This window comes from Brassica napus, chromosome C5 (assembly GCF_020379485.1).
Source record: "Brassica napus cultivar Da-Ae chromosome C5, Da-Ae, whole genome shotgun sequence".
In the NCBI taxonomy this organism is placed as follows: Eukaryota; Viridiplantae; Streptophyta; class Magnoliopsida; order Brassicales; family Brassicaceae; genus Brassica; species Brassica napus.
In genome coordinates this window covers 5655898-5672856 of record NC_063448.1, presented here as the reverse complement: position 1 = coordinate 5672856, position 16959 = coordinate 5655898, and the positions used below count along the sequence as shown (strand labels likewise).

Genomic DNA, 16959 nt, shown 5'->3' with positions numbered 1-16959 from the left:
AGTTTTCTTGAACATTAAGCCGGATTTATGTTTATCCTACGGTATAAAGTTTCAGGGATTTATACCAACATTAATCAGTGTTGCTATGGCTGGTCAAGTGGTCATTAGAAATCTAGTCTCGCGAGTCTCTGTCCTTGAAAAAAGTGTGATCGATGAATCTTTTGCTTAGATGCCATGGGCCCGGGCATCATGACTAGAGAATGACGTATTATATTTTCTTATTACTACTTGATATAAATAAGTACTAGGTGGATGCCCGCGATTTCACGGATTTGAATGTTTCGTAACAATATATTTATTATAATTTTTTAATTAAAATATATTTTTACCATTATGTGTTTTCTGTTAAATATTTTTATAATAATGATTGTTTTCTAAAAAGGATAAATATGACTATTTTAAAAAAATTTAAATTTTTTATTGATAATTGTACTAAAATTAGTTGTATATAATATTCATGATTCATTTTTTAATAAAATTACTTAATTTTGAAGGTATATAATACTGAAACTTTTGAAATAGTTTATATAGTTTAGAAATATTTGATTCCTAACAATTATTTTATGAATCATTATATATATTATATAAATTACATAGTTATTTACCATAAATTATTTTGTGCAATATATTTAGGTCGTTTGGATAATGATAAAACTGGTTCTAGAACTTATTTTCTTACTCATAAAATGAAAACAATTGAAAGTCATTAACAGATCAAATTATAATATTATTTTTCAAACTCTCTATATGATCGACACCTAACAAAAAAAATAATTAAGTGATTTCTTAAAACATCTAATCATAATTTAAAACATATGATGAGCTAAGATAAATAATTTTTATAAATGTACGTGTAATTTTTATAAATGATTTATAAAGCTTGTATGAATTTTATTAGACATTAATAGTTATTATAATACTTTATATACAAATACAAGGCTTTATATAAGAATATAAAATCATTATATCAATTTTAATTAAAAACATTGTTTATTATTTTATGTAGTTTACAAATATATAAAAAAATTGATCAAACATTACTATTTTTTTTATATTTTCAACAAATAGTTACCATAAATAATTATTTGTAATATGAGGTAGATTTTTGGCAAGTGATATTAACTGTTTATAGACTTACTTTTTTTATTAAATCTAATTAAAAATAAGTAAAAATTAAAATTTATCGACCAATCAATTTATAACAATTTTTTAAAGATTTCATAAGTGATCTACGGAAAAACAAAAAATCTTTTAAGTGACTTCTCGATTAATATATAGTAGGATAGTCGAATGAGATTTTTAAAACGATTTTAAAAATTAATTTATAAGCTCTTATAGATGGCTTACAAACTCTTATGATAATTTAAAATATACAATAAGCCAAGATAAATAATTTGATAAGTGTTTTTATAGATGGTTTGTAAAGCATATAATATAAACTTTAGAAGATGTTAATAGTTATTATGATAATTTATATAAAATATAATGCTTTTAAATAAGAATATAAAATTATTATATTGATTTATATAAACCCTTTGTCGTTTTTATGTACTTTAAAAATATAAAAAATCGATCTATATTAAATAATATCGACCAATCAATTTATAACATTTTTTTAGGATTTCATATATGATCGACACATAAGAAAAAGTCTCTTAAGGCACTTCTCAATTAATATATAATATGATAGTAGAATGAGATTTTAAAATAAATTTTATAAATTAATTTATAAGCTCTCATAGATGACATACAAACTCTCATAATAATTTAAAATATACAATGAGCCAAGATAACTAATTTGATAATTTTTTTATTGATGATTTATAAAGCATATAATATGAACTTTAGATTATGGTAATAGTTATTATGATAATTTACACAAAATATAATGCTTTTAAATAAAAATATAAAATCATTATATTAATTTATATAAACAGTAGTCGCTTTTTATTTATATATTTTATAAATATAGAAAATGATTAATTTATTTATCTTTCTACAACTTAAACAATTAGTTATCATAAATAATTATTTTTAATATTATGTAAATATTTGGCAAGTGATATTAATTGGTTATAGACTTACTTTTTTTAGATCTAAATAAAATAAATAAAAATTAAAAATCATCGACCAATCAAATTATAATAATTTTATAAGAGTTTAGATATGATCGACACGTAAGCAAAAGTCACTAAAGTGACTTCTGAATTAATATATAGTAGGATTTAACTTTTCGCTTGAAATTGACATAAAATCATAAATATCAAATTTTTGTTTGACGAAACCTTGAACGCAAAACATACAGTATAGGTCTATGATTAAATTGTTATTAGGTGGCCTAAGATATAAACAATATATTTCGGCATATCCTTGGTAGCTTGAAAGCGACATAAACTTGTTTATCATACAGGTTAGTAACGTCAAAAAAAAATACTATGAGTTTTAAAAACTAATATGAATTTTGAGGAAAAAATACTATCGATTTAAAGATTTGATTACAGTTTTTTTGACTAATTAACCTTATACACTCGTCCTCGGTTCATTGAGTCTTAGTATAATCGGGGATATAATATGATATCTTGCACGTATCTTTCATTAACTAAACTATGATATCTTGAGTCTAGTGGCCTAAAACTTTTTACAAACATTTTGGTCGGGAATGTAACGTTTTAGGCTATAGGATTGTATCATGATTTGTACATCTATCACATAAACGTGGTCACGATTTATTTTATCTAATCCAAACAAATTGTAGAGCATAGACGAAATGGTTCAGTGACAAGTTTCTCGGGCTTCCAAGGCAATTAGTGGATTGGCCTAAATTCCTTATATATTACTCAAGTCCCTTTTATATTTTCGATGTGAGATCTTTTTTCCAATACTCTCCCTCGAGATAATGGTGCGTATAATCATTAATCTCGCAGAATCCATCATACCCCCTCTGAGATCACGTTTTATTTTTCTAGCGATTTCGGTGGAACTGAACCTTCTATGGGCCATCAGCTAATGGGATGATTGGACCACTGTCCGGACCTGATTAATGATTCAAGGTATTGGGTCCGTTCTCATACCATGATAAGTTTCTTGAGCTTCCAAATTAAAACCAATTGGCAATTAGAGGATTGACCCAAGTTTCTTATATATTTCTCAAGTCCCTTTTATATTTCCGACGTGAGATCTTCTCTCCAATATTTAGCTTGTATCAACATATGCTATATTTATATAAATGCAATGTTTGATTTACAATGTAAAGTTTAAAGTTTACTAAATAGTAAACAGAAAGCTTAACTGAAACAATTGAGCTGAGCTGTTCGAATTTTTTATTTTATTGAAAATTAAAACATTCATCAAATCAAGAATCTACCAGCGGATGAAACGCAAAGATATTCTTCACGCACATTTTAAACGTACATGTTCCTAACGTAAAATTACTAAATTGATAGCCGCTATATGAGCAGCTCAAGTTTAATCTGTTAAAACGCTTTCCCAGATAAAACAAATATTTTGTTTAGTATCTATCACCCACTTCTTCACAAATAAATAAATAGTATAACACCCACTCACTCGTCGTACTAGGCCTACTACCTACGTATTATAACGTTAAATTCTTTGAGGTTACAAATCTGCCGTCACATCTGTCTCACTAAAGAAGAAAGAAAAAAATAAAAATCATACTTGAAAAGAAAAAGAAAAATATTTGGGTAGTATAAATGACACCGCATTGCTACCCAAATTCTGCATAACCTTTTTGTTGTTATTAAAACCAAACAACTCAAAGCATCCATAGAATCTCTTATTACCAAAACAGTTCCCACAAACACCAACAAGACAAAGAAAGGCATTCTCCTATGGCTTTTCCATCTTCTTCATCGTTCACAAATGATTTTGCGTATGAAAATGAATTGGATTTCTCGAGTTTGTTAACTCCTTCAACGTTTATATCATTCCAAGATCCTAATCCATCAAATCCGATCATTCATAATACTGAAAACGGCGGAAGACAAAGGATCCGTGAGACGACCGTGACAGATGAAACCCCAAGAGAAGATGTTGAGCCGAAGAACAAGAGAGCGAAACATAGAGAGATTGAGAGACAAAGAAGGCAAGAAGTCACGTCTCTTTTCAAGCACCTAAGATATATATTGCCAGCTCAATATGTTAAGGTATATACATTTTATCATTCCTAATTATCGTCTTTATTAATTAGATCCTTGGTCGTACAAGATATTTTATATATTATAAAATACTTCTTTCTGTAATCGACTGGACTAAATTTTGTAATCAACTAATTACGGTGTTGCATATATAGGGTAAGCGTTCTTCGTCAGATCACGTGAACGAAGCTGTGAATTACATCAAAGACTTAGAAAAGAAGATCAAAGAGGTCAGCAAGAAAAGAGATCGAATCAAGAGATCTATTACTCATCCACCTTCAGCAGGATACTGTCCTATAAGATCGTTAGCAGCATCGTGTTCATCACCATCATCACTATCATCATATTGTTCTTGTGTTGGAGACACACATATCGATTTTAAGGTGATGACTTGTTTGGTCGGTATCGAGGTAGTAGCAAGTTGCTGTTTCAGACACGAATCTTGTCTCTCAAGTGTTCTTCAGCTTCTGGTTCATGAACAATGCTTTAATGTTGTTAGTTGCATCTCAACTAGACTGCATCTAAGATTCATACACACCATTGTCTGTGAGGTAATTTTTTCGGTATTCTATTTTCATTGAATTATGAAGAGAAAATGAATAAAGATTAATTCTAGGAAAGTTTTTTAAATTCTGCAGGTTGAGAAAGGAATAGAGATTAACTTCTCTGAGCTCCAAGAAAAGATAATCAAAATGGGGAGACATCGTGCTTAAACTTTTAGAGCTGTATTCAATTGAAGAAGGATTTGTGATGATATGCAAATTATCTGTCTTGAATTATGAATTTTAAAAATCATATAAAATTAGAGATTGTTGGATTATAAATAAATTTCTCATAATATTCAAATATTAGAAATATTTTAAGCGTTACTTTTTAGTAACTCCAATTTGTGTTTTGTTTTTTCTCTGTCTTCTAGGTCATATTTCAAAAAGATTGTATAACTCAAACAAAAACGAAAATTACACATGACCACCCCCATAGCAAGCTATATATGCAGAGACAGATATGAAATTAAGGGGCCTGAAACCCAAAATATTTTAAGCCCAGAATTGATAATTTGATAAATGAAAAAAAATCTAAAACTGTGTAGGAAGGAAAGAGGATTTTGGTCAAATGACATTCATTCAAGAAGAGTTTTTTTTTTTGGATAATCCGGTGGTGTCTGGCATGTCAGTAGCTCACCGACTAGTTTTATGTGAGTCTATCTACCAACGTTATTATGTAAATCCGGTTATTGGTAATAAGAATTAGATAATTACGAGGATAAGACCTGCAAATTAAAATTATTTAAAAAATATCATATGGAAAAAAAATTATATTACTGATCGAATTAATATATTTGGTTCTTAAACAATTTTTTAAAACTTTTTTTTGTTAATTACATAATTTGTTTACTAATGAACTGATCTCATTTTTAAAAATATTTTAGGTCAAAAAATTATTTATCGCATAAAAACCTAACGTTTAGGCCGAAAAATATCATGTCTACGATTTGGTTACAATGAAACTATGGGTGTGATTGGTTGGGTTGTACGAAGTGACTTTAGCTTTAATTTTCATCTACAGACTTAAATATTACCAATCATGCTTTATCTTAGTTTTTAAAGTTACAACCAAAAAACTAAAGTTACAGCAAAAACACACAAAAAATGGTTGTAAAAATCATATTTTCTAAAGTCTCATCTTTTTAGCTGTAGGAAATTTTAAAGGTACATCCCTTAAAGCTAAATCCAAAAATTCTACAGACTAAATTCTAAAGTAAATTTTCTGCAGCTACAACCCAACCAATCACCCCCTATGTCAGCTCGGTTTTATATCATGATTTAGCAATTTAAAAGTTAATTATATTTATGAGAAGTTTACGTTCACGTGCCAATTCTATCTATCTTTGATATCTTTCTCATTTTTACGTCATTTTGGTTATTGCTCGATATAAATATTTATTTTTGAGTTTATTTTCATTTTTTTCTTTTATTTTGGCCTGAGATTTAGAAAATGTTTAAGATTTAAAATTATTAAAGAGATACATACTTAGGTTAAGATCTGCGCCTTGTGCAGAATAAATACTTATTTTATATTTTTCTGTGTTATAAATCATTAAGTGGATGACCCATAACCAAGACCAAGACAAGGCCCAGCCGTGGCCAATGGAAGAGAGAGAGTCGGCGGCCAAGATCCAAGTCGGCCAAGACTTCAATTTTTTCTTTTCTCTGTTTTAGATGTTTTCTTATTTCCTATTGGATTAGGTTTTGGATAATTTCTTTTTTACTTATACTTTGTAATCCTTATAAAAGGAACCTCTATTGTTCATTAATAATAGAGATTGAATTCCCCATTCTTTTACAACACGTTATCAGCACGATAGTCTCCAGAACCCTGAGACAAAATCGAAACCTCTAAACCCTAAAAACCTAAGCCAGCGGCGACAACCCTAGACAACCTTAATCTCGTCCCAACTCCGATCAAGCTCAGCTCATTGACGTTCCCTGATTGTGTCCAACGTCCTCAGCCTCAGCTAAGCTCATGCCCAAGCTCAGGCGACCCGACCTCCTCACAGCTCGCACCCGAGACAAGCTCGCGCCCGTCCTCAGCTCGCGTCCGCCCCGTCTGCGATCCGATTGGAGACAGCAAACGTCCGTTCATCTCAGATTGAAGCTCCATCCGTTCCTGTTCTCTCTCTAAGGTGGTCCGGTTCAGATCTACAAAACAAAGCATATAGAACATAAGAATTAGAAATTGATCACATTGATAAATGCATATGGCCGTGTGGCCTTAGTCTCTCTGTAACAAGTAGAATCATAAATTAGGATTGATTCGCACCATGGTCAAGTAGATTTCATATAGCCGATCCTTATTGTTCGATTACATGGCCGCATAAGGCATGCTTGTAGCCGATTTGTTTTTGAATGTCTTATGGTCGGATGATCACATTGTGAATCTGAATTTTAAATGACAATGTGATCCAGATGTCAAAAATCTCAAATCTAGACTACACAACCCTTAATCTCTCTGGAGATAACTATTTACAGTGGGCGCTAGATACAAAGATCAACTTGAGGTCAAAGGAACTCGGTGATACAATCATCGAGGGAAACAATGATAGTGATAAAAACAGATACATGGCGATTAGTATTATACGCCATCACCTCATTGAAGGTTTAAAGGATCAGTACTTAACAATGAAAAATCCACTAGACCTTTGGACCGCTTTACAGCGTAGATATGATCACCAGAAAACGGTGCTACTTCCAAATGCTAGATATAAATGGAAGAATCTCAGATTCATGGACTATAAGTCCGTGGATGAATACAATTCGGTATTGTTCAAAATAGTTTCAATGATGAGACTTTGTGGTGAAGAAGTGACTGAGAAAGAGTTACTTGATAAAACCTTCTCTACATTCCATTCAACGAATGTGTTGCTGCAGCAGCAATATAGAGAGAGAGGATTCACCACATATACTGATCTGATCTCATGCCTACTTCTGGCCGAGGCTAATAATGAACTCCTGATGAAGAACAGTGAGATGAGACCTCCAGGTTCAGCACCATTACCAGAAGCTCACAAAGCTGAACATGAAAAGAAAGATCCCAAAGAAAGCAACCACGTCTATAATGAGAGAAGAACACACGGTAGAAACCGTGGTGGGTACAAGGGACGTGGTGGCCGTGACAATTATGCTTATGGAAACCACAATAACCGTGGTCGTGGTTCCAACCATGGCCGAGGAAGAGCCAATTTTGGCCGCTGTCGAGGCGGTATATCTAAGCCGTCTTACTCGACCAAATCCGTTTGTCACAGGTGCGGGATGAGTAACCATTGGGCCAAGAATTGTAGAACCCCTAAACATCTCTGTGAACTCTATCAAGAGAGTCTTAAGAACAAGAACCCATAAGCTCATATGGTTCACGACAATGGGTATGATAGTGGTGATGATTTCGACCATGAAAAGGATGATCCAATGGATCACGAGACATCAGATTGTCTTAAAGACTAAATTCAACTTTTATTTTTGTTCTTTGATTGATTTGGTGTTTTTATTTTTTATTGTTTGAATTTATAATATGAAAGTTTTAAAGTTTTATAAAGTCACTGAGATTAGAAATCTTCTTATATAGAATGAATGAGATGAGTATACTCGTGGTGGATAGTGGCTCAAGTCACACGATTCTTAGAAACAAAAGATACTTCGTCAATCTCATAATACAAAGTGCAAACCTACACACTATTGCGGGTGTGGCCGGCCTGATTGAGGGTCACGGCCATGCTTATATATTGATGCCTAAAGGCACTCGTCTAGAGATTAAAAATGCCTTGTATTCCCCTAGCTCTAAAAGGAGCCTATTGAGTTTCAAAGATATAAGATTGAACGGTTTCCACCTTGAAACATGGAAAGAAGGAAATACAGAATTCCTTAACATATTTTCGATCACCCAAGGCAATAGGACGGTCCTAGAGACCGTACCCGCAATAGCTACTGGTCTATACTATGCAAAGATCAGTATGATCGAGGCTAATGCCTGCGAAAATTTCACTTTATGGCATAACCGGCTTGGCCATCCCGGTACTAATATGATGCGAAAACTGATAATGAATTCACAAGGGCACACGTTCAAAGGATTTGTCCCAAACAATCTCACATGTGCAGCATGTGCACAAGGGAAACTCATAACCAGGCCATCACCAGCCAAAGTTAATAAAGAGATCATAAATTTTCTGGAAAGGATTCAGGGAGACATATGTGGACCAATACACCCACCTAGTGGGACGTTTCGGTATTTCATGGTCCTGATTGATGCATCGACCAGATGGTCGCATGTTTGCCTACTATCCACACGGAACTTGGCATTTGCACGCCTACTTGCTCAGATAATAAGACTGAGAGCACACTTTCCAGACTTTCCATTAAAGACTATACGTCTAGACAATGCTGGTGAGTTTACGTCCCAGGCGTTTAATGAATATTGTATGTCCATGGGGGTAAGTGTAGAACACTCCATGGCACATGTACATACACAGAACGGCTTGGCCGAATCCATCATTAAACGTATCCAGCTGATAGCCAGACCATTGCTCATGAGGTCTCAGCTCCCGGTATCAGCGTGGGGACATGCAGTATTACATGCAGCAGAACTGATTCGCATCAGGCCATCTAGTGAGCATAGATATTCGCCATCCCAGATATTCGCCATCCCAGTTACTCACGGGTCATGAGCCAGACGTGTCCCACATCAAAACATTTGGATGTGCCGTCTACGTTCCAATTGCTCCACCACAGAGAACTAAAATGGGACCACAGAGAAGGATGAGAATATATGTTGGATATGACTCCCCAACCATTATAAAGTATCTTGAGCCAACAAACGGTGATTTGTTTAAGGCCAGATACGCAGACTCACAGTTTGATGAGTCCACATATCCGACCTTAGGAGGAGATAACGGCCGGTTGAGCAATGAAATCGAATGGTCTCGACCATCAATATCTTGGCAAGATCCTCAGACTAAAGAATGTGATATGGAAGTCCAAAAGATTATACATCTTCAAAAGCTAGCTAATCAACTGCCAGATTCATTTGCTGACCCAAATCGAGTGACAAAATCATATATCCCGGCTTGTAATGCACCTATACGAATAGATGTCCAGAAGGGACAAGGTCAAGTGGCTACAGAGTCTAAACAACGTCTCAAACGTGGTAGACCTATTGGTTCCAAAGATAAACAGCCTCGGAATTCCAAGAGAGGTGCTGGGTCCGAGAGCATCAAGGAAACCGTCCAAAACATTAGTGGACCAGCCGAGCCGACCCAGACAGTCGAGCCAAGTGAATCGGCCGTACCAAATGATCCGACCGTTCCAAATGATGGGGTTCGGGACGCCGAACTTCATGGGACACAAGGGCCGGACAATCAAGAGATCTCTATAAATTATATAATGTCTGGAACGAAATGGAACGGAAAAGATATCGACGTCGATGATATATTTGCATATAAAGTAGCACTTGAGATCATGGAAAAAGATGAGGATCTAGAACCCACGTCCATATATGAATGCATGCAAAGATCAGATTGGATCAAATGAAAAGAAGCTATAAACGTGGAGTTAGAATCATTAAAGAAAAGAGGCGTTTTTGGCCCTATAACCGTGACACCTAGAGATGTCAAACCAGTGGGATACAAATAGGTCTTTGTGAGAAAGAGAAATGAGAAAGGAGAAGTAGTGAGATACAAAGCACGGCTTGTAGCACAAGGATTCTCACAGAGACCAGGAATAGATTATGAGGAAACTTATTCCCCTGTGGTGGATGCAACTACATTACGATATTTGATCCGTCTGGCCGTGAAAGAGAAACTTGATCTGCGCCTAATGGATGTAGTAACAGCGTATCTGTATGGCCCATTGGATAATGAAATTCATATGAGAATTCCAGAGGGTATTGAGCTTAAAGATAAGAAAGGTTCTCGAGAACAACATTGCATTAAGCTGAATAAAGCCTTGTACGGTTTAAAACAATCAGGTCGAATGTGGTACAACAGATTATCAGAGTACCTAATGAAAGAGGGTTATAAGAACGATCCAATAAGTCCATGTATTTTTATAAAGAGATTCGACAGCAAGGGCTTCGTGATCATGTCTGTCTATGTGGACGACCTGAATGTAATTGGAACCCCTGGAGAGATTTACCAAACGGTCGAATGTCTAAAGAAAGAATTCGAAATGAAGGACTTAGGAAAAACGAAGTTCTGTTTGGGACTGCAATTTGAGTATATAGACAAATGAATCCTTGTGCATCAAAAGACATATACAGAAAAGATACTCAAACAGTTTAATATGGACAAGGCTCATTCCTTGTCGAGTCCTATGGTCGTGAGGTCCTTAGACCTGGAGAAGGATTCATTCGGACCAAAAAAGCCGGACGAGGAGATGCTCGGGCCGGAATTGCCTTATCTAAGTGCCATTGGAGCCTTAATGTATTTGGCTAGTCATACTAGACCAGACATTAGTTTTGCCGTGAGTTTACTGTCCAGATTCAGTTCATGTCCGACACTTAGGCACTCGAACGGAATAAAACATCTGTTCAGATATCTGCAAGGAACAACGGACCTCGGATTGTTCTATACCGACCAGCCAGGAAAGAGCTTGGCCGGATATGCAGATGCTGGGTACTTATCTGACCCACACAATGCTAGATCTCAGACAGGTTATTTTTTATACACGGTGGGGCTGCAGTATGTTGGCGGTCCACAAAACAAACCTTAGTGGCAACATCATCTAATCATGCCGAGATCATAGCCATGTATGAAGCAAGCCGAGAGCTTGTATGGTTGAGGAACATGACCGGCCATATTCTTAAAGAGAGCGGCTTGGCCGTGGGAAAGGAAAAAGGAGAGCATACGATCATCTATGAGGACAATGCAGCCTGCATTGCTCAACTCAAAGATGGATACATTAAGGGAGATAGAACGAAACACATCTTACCCAAGTTCTTCTTCACCCACTACCTGCAGAAAGCTAAAGAAGTTGAAGTGGTTCAAGTTCGGTCCAGTGACAATTCAGCCGACCTCTTCACCAAGTCTCTGCCAACCTCAACGTTCAGGAAGCTAGTTCATCAGATAGGTATGCGCTAGTTGAAGGATCTTCAGTGATGTCTTCATCAGGGGGAGTGTCATGTGTTGTATTTTTTTCCTGTCTACGGTTTCTATTTTTCCCGTCTTGGGTTTTTGGTTTTCCTAGAGAGGTTTTAATGAGGCAACATCGTGCATGATACAAACCCATATGGTTATGGCATCCAAGGGGGAGTGTTATAAATCATTAAGTGGATGGCCCATAACCAAGACCAAGACAAGGCCCAGCCGTGGCCAATGGAGGAGAGAGAGTCGGCGGCCAATATCCAAGTCGGCCAAGACTTCAAGTTTTCCTTTTCTCTGTTTTAGAAGTTTTTCTATTTCCTGTTGGATTAGGTTTTGGATAATTTCCTTTTTACTTATACTTTGTAATCCTTATAAAAGGAACCTCTATTGTTCACTAATAATAGAGATTGAATTCCCCATTTTTTTACAACATTCTTCATATTATGAAATAATAAAATAATAATTATATATTAAATAACTAAGAAATCAGTTACTATTATGTAATAAATTGGCTTGCACATATAAATCAAATGATAGCTCTTATTTATTCGCAATCATTTTAGAATAAATAAATCAAAATAATCAATCTTATCTATCGTATATGATATATAATTACATTTAAACGATATGAAGTATATATATATATATTAACATAAATACCTATTAAAATAAAATTATTTATTCATATGATTTTATTATCATTGTATCTTATTATAGAAAAAAATTTAAACATTGATCACAAAAGTTTATGTGAGACTTTTAACAGTTTTAGTAATTTATACTCGTTTTGAAAAATTCAAAATACAACTTATACAAAAAAACTAAATTTTTAATATATGATTAATGTAATTATGTAATTTATTTTAATAGTAAAGAATTAAACAAAAATGATAGAAAGCATACAGATTATTAGCAAATATTCATTATTTAAAATCATTAATTACTATATATATCATAATCACATTAAGTAATTTCGTAGGTTTTATTTAAGGAAATAGTATATAATAAATATCCACCTTGCTTTAGTTAATATCATATGATATCATATAGTTGGTATTAAATGTTTCTAGTGAAATATAAAAATCGAATTGGACCAACATGTTTTTCAATTTCAATGTAAGGCTGACACGTACAACTAATTAACTACCTAATTGATTGACACATAAGCAATAAGTCTTTTTTAATTATTACAAAATTGAGGTTACATCTTTTCAAATGTTTCTGATTAATATATAAATGATATCATCTGCCTACACAAACATATATATCTAAATTGATAAATTGGAATTTTACATGTTTTAACACATTTCCAAACCTGCTGCACCATTGGACTATGCTTGTGTGGTTATTAAATCAAAGTTGGGGAAAAACTATTACACTACATAATTTCTTTTCTGAAAAGTTGGCCCCTATAATACTTAATATGAATTAAGACCTCAACTCCATGTTTAATTTGCTTGTATTGGTGTCTTGCCGCTTAATTAATATTAAGGTCAGCTCTAACCGTATAACTGTGTAAATGAAGGATCAACACCAACATTCTTCGCAACCAAGTTAGTGATGCATGAGATTTGTTTTCGTTTATGAGAAAGTAACTTATAATTTAAACCATATCATAAAATTTTAATAAATAAATTTCAAAAGAAAGAAAAATTAAATAACAATCTATTGCAAGTTATTAAAATGATCTAAAACCTTATCCAACCTTGTGGGAACCGAAATTCGCACGGTGGATTTTCGTTTAAATAAAGAAAGTTAGGAAAATCCTAATTTTCCAGAGGTCCCAGATATCTGCTAAACCACACGCCAAACAATCAGAACACGAAATAAAGACGAGAAAAATAAGAAATCGAAAAGAGAGCAAAATAGATCTTATTCTGAATCCGCGTTTGAGCGTTACAACGAGGTAAGAGCCTGGGCTACGAGAGCTGTCGGCGAGATTCCTAGTTCTAATAACCCTAAGACTGCAAGGCCTAATTGAGTCGCAGCTCGAATAACAAAAACGGAAAGTTACCTAAAATTGCTCTAAGTGCTAGGTTTGCTCTGAAAAAGTTCTCTCTTTGTGCTTCTCGCCTAGGACTCCTTATATACTCCCTCCAAGGTCGGTTTGAGCTTTCCCCTTCCTGCCCTTAAGCCGTCATAACTCGAAAATGGAGATATTCCATTTTTCCCGATCTTCATGATTATCCGCGGAAACTTAGCATTTATCTGCGGAATTTTGACATTTATCCTTTCTTGCGGATCAATTATAAACCTCCATAGTATCTATGGGCTTTTCCTTAAAAAATCGTAAGTGGGTTTCTAATCGGTTTTAGACCTATTTGGGCTGTATTTCGATTCGAAATGTTTATCACGATTTTTTATCGATAAGAATGAACTTTCTGCGATTTTTATCGTAAAGTTTACATGATAAATCCAATCGACGGGAGTGAGAAATTATATGACTGCGGTACATGGGAGCTAGCATTGAGGAACAGACGAGAATGCATGGATTTGGGTCGTACCCGTAGATCGATGTCCAAGACAGTTCGGTCGCTACGTAGCGATCGGGTCCGCGATGGATCGGTCGCTACATAGCGACCGATCAAATGGCTTGGTCGGTCGCTACGTAGCGACCGACTCGTTGCGGATTGGTCGCTACTTAGCGACCGACCGAGAGGCTTGATCGGTCGCTACGTAGCGACCGATTCATTGCGGATCGGTCTCTACGTAGCGATCGACCGAGAGGCTTGGTCGGTCGCTACGTAACGACCGACTCATTCTCGGGTCGGTCGCTACGTAGCGGCCGGCTTGTTCGCGGGTCGGTCATTATGTGGTGACCTTGTTTGCATCTTTTTCCGTCGTTTCATGAACGTGTTCTTTAGTTTCGATGAATGTACCAAGATTAACGCAATATTTCACCGCTTTTACGTTCATGTTAATTTTTACGGATATTTGGATGTTAACTTCGTCGTGTCCGTTTTTGACAGCTCAATTAATTCAAAATAGCTTTCTTAGTTCTCAAACGTTACAAAACAATAAGAACCGTTCATGAATTGAATTAGCTTTCCCTAAAGACAAAAGGACTGAAACTTGTGGTGGTTGTTAGAATGTCTTCTTTTTTTCACCAACAATTTGTTAGAATGTCTTATTAATTCTTCTCCATATATTAAGAGTTTTATGAAATGTAATCACGAAACTGAAAACAATTTAGAGTATCTCCACAATTTTTAATACGTATCTGCAACTTTTGTTTAACAAGTTTTTTAACTTAATTTTATTTTTAAATAATCACTATGAGAGTTTTTTTTTAGATATTCTCTTTAACAAGTGTCTTGTTTATAAAATGTTTAATTTTTTTTTGTATAAAAATAATAAATGTCAAATATTAAACTTTAGAGTATTATATGTAACGGATGAGAGTGCTCTTTATCATGCCATAAGCAGACGAATAATAGTTTGGTGAGTACTATAAAACAGAGCGACCATACATATTTGTCCACTCAAGTCACCATGGGGGAAACTTCAGAATCTCCGATCGTCCTCGTTCACCGCCCACCTACTCTAGCTTACATGGACGACCACCTCAGCCGCAACTTCCGTCTTCTCAACGCTCACCTTTCACCGGATCCACTACCCCTCTTCCTCTCCCGCCACGCCGCCTCCGTCACAGCCTTCGTCAACATCGGCAGGCTCAAGATCGACGCCGAGCTCCTCTCCCACCTCCCTTCTCTCCAGCTTCTCGTCTGCACCAGCGTCGGCACCGATCACGTCGACCTCGCCGAATGCAAGCGCCGCGGCATTGCCGTCACAAACGCTGGCGAAGCCTTCTCTGATGACGTAGCGGATTGCGCCGTCGGGTTATTGATTAGCGTCCTCCGTCGTATTCCGGCCGGAGACCGTTACGTCCGGTCTGGTAACTGGTCGAAACCAGGGCAATTCCAACTAGGGATTAAGGTTTCTTCTCAAAACCGTAACTATCTCTCTGTTTCTTGAAAGTGAATTTTTTTTAAGTGAACAAAAAAAAAAAGAATTCTTGAATTTTTTTTTTTTTTTGAGAACTTTAAAGTGAATTATAGACGGTGGGGCTCGTGATTCTGCAGATAAAGCGTTACATTGTTGTTGGGGTACAGAGAATCTGTAGATAAAGAGGAGAACTTTCTTATGAATCTTGTTCTGTTTTATGAATCTGTGTTGTTGTTGCAGGTAAGTGGTAGGCGAGTTGGGATCATTGGATTAGGAAGTATCGGGTCCCGTGTCGCCAAAAGACTCGAACCCTTTGGCTGCATCATCTCTTACAACTCGAGAACTCAGAAACAGAGCATCCCTTACCGTTACTACTCCGATGTTCTCTCCTTGGCAGCAGACAACGATGTCCTCGTGCTCTGCTGCTCTCTGACGGATCAAACGATGCACGTTGTGAACAGAGAAGTGATGGAGTCGCTTGGGAAGGAAGGGGTTATCATCAATGTGGGAAGGGGAGGGCTGATTGATGAGGAGGAGATGGTGAAGTGTCTGGTGGAAGGTGTGATTGGTGGTGCCGGTTTAGATGTGTTTGAGAAAGAACCGCAAGTTCCTGAGGAGTTGTTTGTTATGGACAATGTTGTCTTGTCTCCGCATGCTGCTGTGGCCACGCCAGGGGCTTTGGAAAGTGTTGCCGAGGTTGCGATAGCTAACTTGAAGGCGTTTTTCAAGAACCAGCCTTTGGTTTCCCCGGTTCGATTGGGTTGAGAGATCGTCCTTGTTTGATCAAAGAAGGCTAATGATCAATCTATTATTAGTTGTTGAACGATATGATTAAGGAAAGGACACGTGTATTTATATAATATTAATCAGTGAATCCCCTATATATTAGGGGAATAGTCAAGAAAGAATATTTAAACTAAGATGCTAATGTGTAATTATGGGAGTGATCTGTCAAGAAATTAAACTTCTTCTAAAGTTATTCTTATGATCATTTATACAAACAAAATCCAGACCAATGTACGCCTTGTGAAACCCCCTCGCTTACATGGCGGTAGTATTGGTACTACTATGTTATCACAACATGGTTACTAACTAGTGATTTTCCACAATACTTATTCCTAATAATACGTTTTGAGTTGCTATATTTATGTTGCCAACTAAAATTTGATTTCATCTATCTATCTTATTAAAGTAGAAGTAACTTTAAACTTTTGTTTGACAACATAGATATCA

At 35.4% G+C, this 16959-nt stretch overlaps 3 protein-coding genes across 3 annotated transcripts; all 3 read left to right on the top strand.

Annotated features, from left to right (window-relative positions):
* Positions 1–3732: 3732 nt before the first annotated feature.
* On the top strand, positions 3733–5034 carry LOC125587462 (transcription factor bHLH55-like). The gene is made up of 3 exons (XM_048758021.1): positions 3733–4163; positions 4310–4705; positions 4793–5034. Exons 1-3 carry the CDS (start codon positions 3849–3851, stop codon positions 4865–4867), a joined length of 786 nt encoding a protein of 261 aa, XP_048613978.1. The 5' UTR covers positions 3733–3848; the 3' UTR covers positions 4868–5034.
* Positions 5035–7273: 2239 nt separating this feature from the next.
* Positions 7274–8050, top strand: LOC106448013. The gene has a single exon (XM_013889952.2). The coding sequence runs from the start codon at positions 7274–7276 to the stop codon at positions 8048–8050; it is 777 nt and encodes a 258-aa protein (XP_013745406.2).
* Positions 8051–15190: 7140 nt separating this feature from the next.
* On the top strand, positions 15191–16705 carry LOC106445573 (glyoxylate/hydroxypyruvate reductase HPR3-like). The gene is made up of 2 exons (XM_013887153.3): positions 15191–15717; positions 15967–16705. Exons 1-2 carry the CDS (start codon positions 15274–15276, stop codon positions 16489–16491), a joined length of 969 nt encoding a protein of 322 aa, XP_013742607.2. The 5' UTR covers positions 15191–15273; the 3' UTR covers positions 16492–16705.
* Positions 16706–16959: the final 254 nt, after the last annotated feature.